The sequence below is a fragment of the Canis lupus genome, chromosome 28 (assembly GCF_003254725.2).
Source record: "Canis lupus dingo isolate Sandy chromosome 28, ASM325472v2, whole genome shotgun sequence".
NCBI lineage: Eukaryota > Metazoa > Chordata > Mammalia > Carnivora > Canidae > Canis > Canis lupus.
The window spans coordinates 9811009-9822112 of NC_064270.1; the positions used below are offsets into that span (position 1 = coordinate 9811009).

Below are 11104 nucleotides of genomic sequence, written 5' to 3' on the forward strand. Positions count from 1 at the left end.
CTCCCTACATGGAGCCTGCTTCTCCCTCTGCCTGTGTCTCTGCCTCTCACTCTCTCTCTCTCTCTTTCTATCATAAATAAATAAATAAAATCTTAAATAAAAATAATTAAAAAGTTGCCTCCTTAAAACCCAGCCATCAGTTTCACAAAATATACACCAGTGCCATAAGGAGAAAGCAGGCAAGAAAAGGTAAATACTGCAGCAGAAACTATCCCAGGTGATGGCAGAGTTATTCTGATCCTCGCCACACAGACACAGCTGCAGGATCTTCATATGGGACTGAGAAGATGTTAAAGGGTTGACAGACACCCTTCACCCCTTGATCTGTCCTTTATCCTGTAACACTCTACCTATGGACTTTAGGGCAACACATTCTGCTCGAGGACAAGCATGGCATATCTACCTCATCAGAGTTTGGCCATAAATATCAGATCCATAAGCCCTTGGGCTTCTTAATATCTATCTTATCAGTTAATTTGCTCTTTATCCCAACTCTAAGGATTTCCACTCATAGTTTATACATTCTACTTACAGAGAAAACAGAGACTATTCCAAGATGATCTTACAACTGGAGAGCTTTCCTGCTCTCATTTCTCAACCCAGTAAAGAACAATATGCTCCAACGGTTCATATAGTTTGTGGAATCTAGTTTTGTCTGACACTAACATTTTTAAAAAACAACAACAACAACTCATTGAAATATAGGCCCAAGCACCTCTAGCCCTTCTCCTTGGCAACTCCTCACCCAAACCATCCCAGATAGAGGAAAATCAGCCCAGTGAGCAGAGGACCCATCAATTGCAAAGAAATATATATTCTAAACGATAAATATATACCGTGACCATAAGAACATACAAATGAAGAAGTGCTTCCAGTTCTGGACAGAATTCATTTACTTGGTCTAAATCAGTTTCTCGACAGCAGCACTAGTGAAATTTTGGGCCAGGTAATTCGTTGCTGTGAGTACTGCTCTGTAAACATAGGATGTTTAGCAGCACCTCTGGCATCTACATACTTGGTGCCAATAGCACCCCCCTTTCCAGTTGTGACAATCAAATGTCCCTTGGAGGGCAAAAATGCCCCTGGTGGAGAAACACTGATCTAAATGATGCAGTCATGTCTTTGCGGGATGGGGGGGGGGGCACAGATGGATGCTTCTATAGGGTTACTAAAAAGCCAAAGAAAGTTCTCAGTTTCCCTGCAGCAAGCTGCCATTCAATCTTTCTTATTCATATTCTTTAACAAGCCTAGATTCCTTGATGCCACTGCATGAGGGCAATGGTAAGATCCTCTTTGAAAATGAACCAAACAGTAAATTCTCTACTGAACAGACAAGGTTAGTCATCTGTGGGGGAAAATGAAGATACTCTAAATGTGTACCTTAAGCATCTGGTACCAGGCCAGTCTCCTCAAATCCAGTGATGTAGAAGGCCTGGCTGGAATGTAATTGTGGTTCAGTTCTTCAAAACCTAATTAAGTGTATCACAGCCCACTGGGAGAGTAGTTGTATGAAAAGAAGGGAGTTGTTCAGCTACAGCACACAGGCAACCTCTGGATCCAGGAGACAGGGTGCCTTGGATGTGTGAAATCTGGTTTAGAGTTTTCCTGACAAAACCTGAGTTTTGTTAGCTGATGATCCTGAAAGTTATAAAAACTAAGCAAATTCTAGTAATGGCTCCAGTGCAGCTTGCCTACAAGGAGAAAGAAGACTTGTCTGGGATTCCATCCGTTTGTGTGACACAGGATGTCCCAGTTGAGCCAATACTCAGCTGACATAATGCAGGTGGGCAGTGTGAAGAGAAATACTTCCTGGGAAATTTATCTCATCTCTACCAGTAGATGCTGTGCCTTCTTTTTGCCCTCCCATATCAGCACTGGTCTCTGCCCTAAGCTTATAAAGAACGAGAAGAGAAATGCTCCCAGACACATATATATTCAAAAGTTGCTCTACCCACCACGAGCCCCTGCTCTGTTGCCACTCCAGTTAAAGGGGTTGGATCCATTACCAAGAGTAGGAAGAAAGACAACAAATGGTCACTCATGAAGTGTGGGTTGAAGTATTGGTCATTGTGTTTACTTTTTATTTACTTGTTATACTGACCATGAGGCAAAATATCATTCTGGGCACTTCAGCCCATGTTGTTCTTACTTAGTCACAATAAGCCTGTGAGGAAGGCATCTCTAGTTTTATTTGACAATTGAGGAAACAAGCTTTATAGAAGTTGAGTGACTTCCTCAGGACCCATAGATAATAATTGGCAATTGAAATTCAACCCTTTGGGGCTCCAACTGCATTGTCCTTCTAAATACATCATAGCAACCTTCTAGATGACCTCCTTGGATGCTGTCTGGTTGTATTCTCTGACCCTACTGTTTACGGATAGGCATCTGTCAAAGACAGATGATTCAATCAGGAAATATTTCCTGAGGGCTTTGGGATAAAATCTTTGAAAGCTGCCCAAGAGTGGGGTCAGAGAATGGTCTCCATGCTTAAGGGATCACATAGCATTAGAGCTGAGAGAGACTTTGGAAATTGTCTGTTTCCAAACTCTTCATTTTATAGATGGGGGACACAGGGGAGATGAGGATCTATCCAGGGTGATGTGATAGAAAAGCCATATGTAGAATATATGGAAGTATCACAAAATAAAGACTACAGGGCGTGGTAGTAAATGGCAGTGCAGAGAGGAATGAATCAGAGTTAGGGTTGATGACAATACTATTGACAGAAACAGAGTATCAGAGATGGAGCTAGTGGCAGGAAGGTGAAAAGAAGGTGAATTTCTTTCTTTCTTTCTTTCTTTCTTTCTTTCTTTCTTTCTTTCTTTCTTTCTTTCTTTCTTTCTTTCTTTCTTTTTTTAAATTTCTACAGCCCAACATGGGGCTCAAACTCATGACCCTGAGTTCAAGAGTCGCATGCTTTATCAAGTGAGCCAGCCAGACACCCCAGTGGATTTGTTTCTGAAGAATCGAACTTGAAAAATCAAGTAACTGGAAATTCCAATTAAGGATTCCAAGACTCGAGAAGAGAAGCCATGTCCCAAAACCTGTGAAATTAGATCTCTAAGTAAGAGTCCTAGCAGTGAGACCCAGACACCCAAGAAGGGCTCTGTGTGCTCAACAGTTTTATTAGCCACTTAGGTTAAGGCAGAGGAGGGTTGTTTGTTGTGCCTCCAGTCCTTGCAAAGCTAAATGCCATAGGAGTTACAACCAACAGGTAAAATAACCAAAATAACCGAATAACCAAAATAGATAAAAAGAAGAACTGAAATGAACATAAACTTTATCAAGGATCAATGTAAAGTCCTATGTTTCTATTCAGGATTTCAATTACACACCTATGGAATTAATAAGAAAGAATAATAATGATATTAATATCATTTTTAATCTGATAATTATTATGGGCCAGGATCACTATGTGCCCTTGATGGACACTAATTATCTCTCTACTTTTGTGGCTAAAAATTTAAGCAAATTCTCATCTAAATTTTGATAAACCTAAGAATATAAACACAGCTCTTCACTTATACTGTCACCTGGTACCAAATAATTGCAGTTAGACAACCGTCTGATTTGGTATTAACGAGTCAGGACAGAGGACACAGACCATAGGGATCAATTACTTCATTTCCCTACTCCTTGCCATCCCATCTAACTAGAAAATATTTAAGATGGTGCTTCAAGTCCATCGTGTTTACAATTTCATTTTTTTTCATTTTTTTTTAAAGTTCCACGTCAGCAGTGCACATTTTACCAAAACAGACCAATTCTGTAAAGACAACTGAGTGACCAAGTGGAGAAAAAGTTACTTCTGCCTAAGCAGATGAATGTAGTGTATGATTATCCACAGTAGAGTTTTGGTTTTCTACCCTATAATCTATGGTTGCATATTGCCTGTCAACCACTCTGTGATTAAGCTGGTCTTTGTCCCAAGGGATGGGGGGTGGCAGGTGGAGATCATACAGTGATTCAGGTTCTAGTGCTTTCCTTTACTTAAATTCTGATCTGGATTTCCTAAAAGGGGTTCTAAGGCTTGGTATAGCTCTAGGTTATGGAATGTTTAGAAAGGACTTTTTAAAACCCTCTTGCTCATTTGAGAGAAGCACTAATATCCATGCCTTGTTAGTTTCTTTGGCATGTCTTTCTTACCTCTCCTTTCCTTTCCCTTCTCACTGCTGTGCCCCATGTCCAGGCCCCTAACACTAGAAGCCGTCATTCCTCAACTACCGTCATTACAGAATATCCCTGCCCCCAGCTTCCTACCCCTGTAGTCCATTCTGTCACCCATTAGTAAGCCTGCTGGCATGGCATCTCTAACCCTGTAAACCATTCTCTAATCCCCCACAGTTAGAGCCTCACTGTCCTCTGTGAGCTGGCCACACCCGACACATTCTCCCTTATGACTACCCTCTGGTACCATATACCCTATTCCATAGTCTCTGTTGGACAGAACACTCTCCTCGTCATCCCACCAATGCACTGAGTCAAGGCCAGCCTCAAGTGTCAGCTTCTCTATTTCCTTCCTCCTGGCTCATTGCTTTTCCTCCAATTCTCACACTACTTTTGCCTTAAGCCACCTCTCAAACCTAGCTCTTGAAGCATCTTCTCCATGAAACCTTTCCTGGCTATCCCAATTCCTTTTCTTTTTTTTTTTTTTTTTTTAATTTTTTTTTTCCAATTCCTTTTCTATACTCATTCAGTCACTTACTACTTTCATTGATTCACCTGCCCCCCTCCCATGAGAGTGTAGCAACTTGAAACCAAGGCAAAGGCTGAGGCACCTTCTTGTCCCCTGTCAGTGCAGGTCATACCGCAGCCCTCACCAACACACCCTTGAAATGTCTGAGCACATTAATGGAGCCTACTGGTCCCAGATCAGCAGTTCATTTCAAACCACTATTTACCAAGCACCGGCCAAATGTAAGATGCATACTCTCACTGTAAAGGGCCATCCCTCTACCAATTCCAGGCTAATTTCTCATAAATTTTGTCTCAAAAGCTCTAATTCTCTAGCTCCTTATTATTTGTGGAAACTTACTTGCTTCACGTGTCATATCACCCTCTAAAAACTGAAGTTCAAATGGTAGTTGGAATATAGAACACTCATTGTGTATTTAAAAGTTTCAGTCTCTAAAAACATGATGCTGTTACAATGAGACAAAAAGATCTTCCAAATGAGAATTTGAGACATTGTCTTTTCCATAACTCAGAGGAGTTTTTTGATTCTTGCTCCTTGCACCACTTCTGTTTTTTTTTTTTTTTCCAAGTGGCTTTTTTATAGATAATTGTTATACTGACATAAGAACACTGGAAAAACAGATCTCCTGTCCCCAAGCACTTGTGATATACACCCACAAAATAAATAAGAGATAGTACAACTACAATGAATACAAATGATTACAATGATCCTTAACATTAAATAATAAATAGTAATCCACAATGAAATAGTTAAGCGTTTAGCAAAGGTTAAACAAGGGTTAGACAAACCCTTCCTTAGACTAGTTTGTTGTATTCAGACTCAGAAAGCTGAACTTTAGTAGAATCTAAGCCAGAATTCTCCAGAATTTTCTACCTTAATCTTTCAATAGCTAAAACCAGCAGGAATAAGCCCACTTGTTCCTACATATCTCTTTAAAAACTCAGTCTACTTCCCTATAGCAACTGCCACCCACTGCCTTACAACTAGCAAAGTATTCCAGGATTTCAATATTTCTCAGATGCAGTAGGAGCATTAAAAAAAAGAAGAAGCAGAAGAAGCAGAGGAAGGAGAAGTATTAGATAAGGAAAATCTTACCTCAACTTCTGACTGGCAGGGACAGTTATTTTATTAAGCTTGTCCATTCTTTTTGTTAATTATAAGAACCACGAATAACCGTCAGCAGTAATGTCAGCAGGCCCTGGCCCTCTTAGGGAGAAGCATGGTAAGCCTTTGATCTCAAGGGTCCCAGTCACTTGAGTCTGATTTCCGAGAGTGCAGGCTGCTGGCAAACACCCTACAGTAGGGAGAAGTAAAACTTGCTCGAGCACATAGTCAAGTTTCATGTTTCTACATAATCATGTGATCTGGGTAGCCAGCCGGCTTGGCTGATTACTCCACGTCGTGTAAACTTTAATAGTGAAACCTATTGGACATGCAAATTTCTTTCCAGCTGCTTTCTTTTATAACCAGATTTGTAATCAGGTCAGGACTGGCTTCTAGATGGTCACTACTTCCTGTTGTCCCAAACACACATAGCCCTGTTTTTAGCAGGTGTCATTCTGTCCCCAGTTGCTTCCTGGGCTCAAGGAAAAGCAGAATAATCAATTCCATCAGGTCTCTTTGGGACTTTCTGTTCATTTGCATAAATTCATGGATAAATTTTTCCACTTAAAGAACCATGATATGAAAACGGCATTTCTGTACTGTCATTTAGAGAGCAGAAGGCAGTTTAAGTCAGGGAGGAGGAAAATGAGAGGGACAGTTCCTTTTATGTCTGGGCACACTTCCCTGCACCCAGCAAGAAATTCCTGCTCACCTTTGTGAAGAAGGTGCATATTTAGCACATTTATTCAGTGACTAATCCTCTCCTGGGTCTGAAGAATATATAAGAAGGACATAGCAGAGGCTCCAAGTTACCTCTCCTGTTACAGACCCCAGGTCTGGCTGAAGATAGAAGGGGAGATGGGAGGAAGAGCCAAAAGGAGAGACCTGAATGAGGTGGGGTAGGAGGAGTGGGGAGGAGAACGGGAGGGAGGAGGAGAAGGAAGAGGGGAGGGAGAGGCAGCCTCTCTGGCAGAGTACAAGTGGTAGATGGATTTCTTCCCTTCTGTATCTATTCTTTGTACAAACAGAGGTTCTATATTTCTCTAGGTAAATCTTGATTGTTCACATTCATGTTCTGCCTCTGAATTTCTAGTTCGACCAGGTGTTCAGGAGCAGAATCCTCAAAGCTATTAAAGGGTGGGGCCCTTCTGCTTGGCCAAGCCACTAAATTGGCCAGGCCAGCAAGGGAGCAGACAATCTTTCATGAGAAAAATTCAAGCACTTGCCTCTTCCAATTGTTTATTTTCCCCAAACAAGAAGCTCAGTTTCCTTGCAGTGTATCCCGAAGGAGTCCTAGAGCCTCACCTATCCTCTCTCCATAGTTCTTAACTGAAAAACAAAAACAAAAACAAAACAAAACTAGTAGATGGGAACAGGGAAAGCTATTACAATGTCACCAAGGATCAAGAAAATCAAGCTTCACTGAGTGGGATGATGATAGCCAGCCTGTTTCTTCTAAATTACTGTAAAGTGCACCCCATCAGCCACTTGACTTTTCTCTCAACTAACAAATCTGTTTAGCACCTGGACTGGCAACTTCTTATTTCCCCAGAGAAAAAAAAAAAGCAGCGGCAAGAGTTACACTTCTGCTTTTTCTTTTTACAGCCACTTGTCTTTCTTCTTTCTTACTGTATTAGTCTGACATAATAAAAATGAGAGTCTGCTTTTCCAGACTGGACATTTTGCCCCATGTGGTGTGTAGCATGACTACCATAATGTTCCAAGCTGCCACAACTGCTCTGCAGCTGTAACCAGCTTTCCAAGAAGATCAATGCAAGCCTGGAGATCAAGGGTACCAAGTCTTAGCTAATGACTCGTAAAAAGAATGAGGCCACACGGCATGGTTTCCACAACACATGGAGAACAACGTACTGTAATAAACAGTCACAATTTACATGGCACAGTGCACATGAAAATTAATCTCTAGATGAACAGATGACAAATGGACAATCCCAACCTTAGAGAAAATTTGGAACTCTATGCACTGTTGACAAAAATTCAAGTAGGTACAATCACTCTGGAAACACTTTGTTATTACCAAAGTAATTTGGGTCATAGACATGAGAAAGCAGTACGAATATACTGTGTACACCAAGGCCATGTGCAAGAATTGTTATGGAAGAACCATTTCTAATAGAAAATTTAAAAACACTGGAAAAAATCCAATTGCTCATCAACCAGAGAATGAATACATTAATTGTGGCATATGAATGCAATGGAGTCCTATTCAACAGTGACAATGAGTGAAGTATAGTCACATTAGTATGGATAAATAATAAAAATAATTTATTGCAATAAAGGGAAGTTAAAGAAGATCATGTATCATGATTCTTGTTCTATTAAGGCTAAAGACATGTAAAACTAACTAATATATAATTTATGACACACACACTTATGTGGTCAAACAGATGGAGGGAATGATAGATGTAAATAGATGTAAAATTCAGGTGAATGGTCATCAAGGAAGGGGGTTGGAGTGAAGGGGAACACAGGGCTTCAAAGACAATGGTGATGTCCTACTTCTCAAGTTGAGTTGCAAGTATACAGATACCTACTGTAGGTATTAAATATTTAACAAAAAATAAATAAAAGAAGATATGTTCTAGAATTATGGGGCAAAGCCAGGACAGCCTGACTGAGTCTCAGCTCTGTGAGATGTTGAGACTTGAGAACAAAAAGATACACTGTACTGGAACTCGGGGATGAGACCCAACCAACCCTGGTTTCTCTTGGCTCTTTCCTTGTATCTACTAGTGACAACAAACAACAACATGCTACTGAATGCTTTCCATGTTTCCATATGATGACGCCCACTTCACATGTGAAAAAATTGATTTGTAGAGAGGTTAGGTAACTGGCTGAGAGTTCTGCCAATCATTCGTGGAAGAGCTGGGACTCAAACCCAAGCCTGTTTCTGTACTCTAAGCTGAGAATTACAAAGCTTTGCCATCACAAGAATGGGCCGTATTCAGGAAGGGGCCCTGCTCTGACACAGAGGCACCAACTTATCCCTGACCTTGGGTGAATCACTTAGTCTCCCTGACCTCAACTTCTCATCTTTAGAGAACAAAAAAGAGATTCAAGGAGAGCTCAGGCTCCTGTCCAGGCACCTAGACATTGGCCCGTGTGTACAGAAATTGAATTCCACCAGTGGAAACACCCTCACGGTTTCCAGAAGAGAAGCCTATGATGGTCTTTACTAGATTGCTTCCCAATGAGGGATTAAGTGGTTGTGGCAGTTTACAGAGCCTTGGAAGTAGTCCAAGTCTTCACTGGAACTGAAAGTTCAGCCACTCTGCCCTGCCACCCACCTGCTGATGGCTTTTCTCCTACTAGGGCTGGTTTAGACACACCACCAAAGTCGGCAAGTGGTGATGTTGGTACTATGCGGAATTGTTCTGTGGTTCTTTTGTTTTGTTTTTAAGATTTATTTATTTATTTATTTTAGAGGAAGAGTGTGCATATGAGTGAAGGGAGGGGCAGAGGGAGAGAGAATCTCAAGCTGACTTCCGGCTAAGTATGGAGCCCGACACAGGGTCAGATCTTACCACCCTGAGATCATGATCTGAGCCGAAACCAAGAGTTAGATGTTTAACTAACTGAGCCACCCAGGCGTTCCAGTTCTGTGGTTCTAATCATAACCTACTCCCATGATGGTCAGCCTCACAGCAACTACGAGGGGCTATTGTTATCATTCGCACTCATGATGTGAAGTCTGAGCCTCAGAGAGGTGACATAGCTTACCTAAGGCCACCTAGTCATCTTGCTCCCTAAGCCAGGCCCCTTAAGTCTTGAACCATTGAGTCTTACTTCCTCTCTTGTGCTGGCCCTCTTTCTTGGGGTGGAGTGGGGTGGGTGTCTATAGGAATAGTGGTTCCGGCAGCTTCCTGATACTACAGGCCAAAGTATCTGTTGGTCAGGCCTATGCCTGGTTAACCAGGCAGTACTAGTTAAGGGCCGAGATGGAGGAAGGTTTGAGAGGAAGCTAAGGGAGGAAGCCTGGCACCCAGAGAGCAAGTGGGGAAAATAGCAGAAGAGGCCAGAAAAGACAGAGAGAGAGAGAAAAGGAAGTGCGGCAGATGCTGACAGTCTTGTTTTCCTCCTTCGTGGGGAGTGGGGTCCAGAAGGGAGAAAGAAGGAAAAAGAGAATAGAAGAGATCTATGACTTGGGCAGATGGACAAAGGTTCTTTGCAGCTCAAGTCTCCACTTTTTGTGAGACAAATCCACTCCCCATTTTACCTATTCAGGAAACTTGATATTCTGTAGGTCAAATTGCTTGGAGTGCAACGTGTTTCTCTAGGCGAATAACCTGGATGGTAACAGCCTTTATTCTTGTATCAGTCCAAGTCCCTGGTTGGCAAGAACATTATAGTAGTCTCTTGTCAGGATGGACCACTCCTGGCCCACGTGCCATCACATCCTCCCTTGCCTCCAGCCCTCAGAGTCAATCTGCCGACAAGATTCTCCTTTGTAGTATATGCACTGTTACCCTGCTCTCATGCCAGCCTTAGCCCTCACCTGGATCACCAATCGCTCAGCCTCCTAATACTCCTGGGTAGCCAGATCAACTCTCATTCTTGTTCCCAGCCCACATTCCCAGCTGATGACTCTTCTTAAGGATTTCAGAGGCTTTTCTTCTAGAACAAGTATGAATGTCATTCATGCCCCTCTATGATTGAGTCTCATCTTAGGATTCATCTTATTCCTCACTCTTCCCAGCAGGTGAGCATCTCTTTGGGGGTTTTCAAACTCTCTTTTCTCCTCCTCAGTCGCACAGCCCCGCCACCAGCCAGGAATACAATGGGAGGCAGATATGAGGGGCCTGAGGCAATTAGGAGGCCAGGTTATTCCCATCAGTCAGGGCCACGATGAAGCCAGAGAACAGGCAAGGGTGGGGTTGCAGTGTGCTCTGTCCAAGGAATGGGAGCACGGAGATGTGGAGAGCCAAGGTAAGACTCACAGCCTCCAGAGGTTGAGCTCCCAGAGGCTAGAAGTTCTTGGTAGCAGATGCTCTGATTGATTATATATTTCTATCATCTTTTCTAGAGTGAAGCTTGACTAGTTCCTAGTCTTCCTATCCAAACAGTCCACTTGGATTTAAAGGGCTGCAAAACAAAAGCAGAGTTGAGCAAATGAGGAGACATCTTATGTTCTTGGGTAGAATGACTCAATATCATGAAGGTGTCCATTATCTCCAATTAATATATAAATTCAATATGATGCCAAAAGATAAAACTAGATTCAAACCTCAAACCATTTACAAAAACAACTACCAGTAGATCAGAGAGCTAAGTGTAAGA

At 42.0% G+C, this 11104-nt stretch overlaps 1 protein-coding gene across 2 annotated transcripts in view; it reads right to left on the bottom strand.

Annotated features, from left to right (window-relative positions):
* The window catches only part of BLNK (B cell linker), a 77427-nt gene extending 71335 nt beyond the window's left edge, over positions 1-6092 (bottom strand). The window contains exon 1 of one of the 2 annotated variants that reach the window (XM_025466743.3): positions 5795-6092. In XM_025466743.3, the coding sequence (XP_025322528.1) occupies positions 5795-5841 (47 nt within the window). In that variant the 5' untranslated portion in view covers positions 5842-6092. The remainder of the gene's footprint in view (positions 1-5794) is intronic. The other variant, XM_025466745.3, reaches the window with a different exon arrangement.
* Between the last annotated feature and the right edge of the window lie 5012 nt (positions 6093-11104).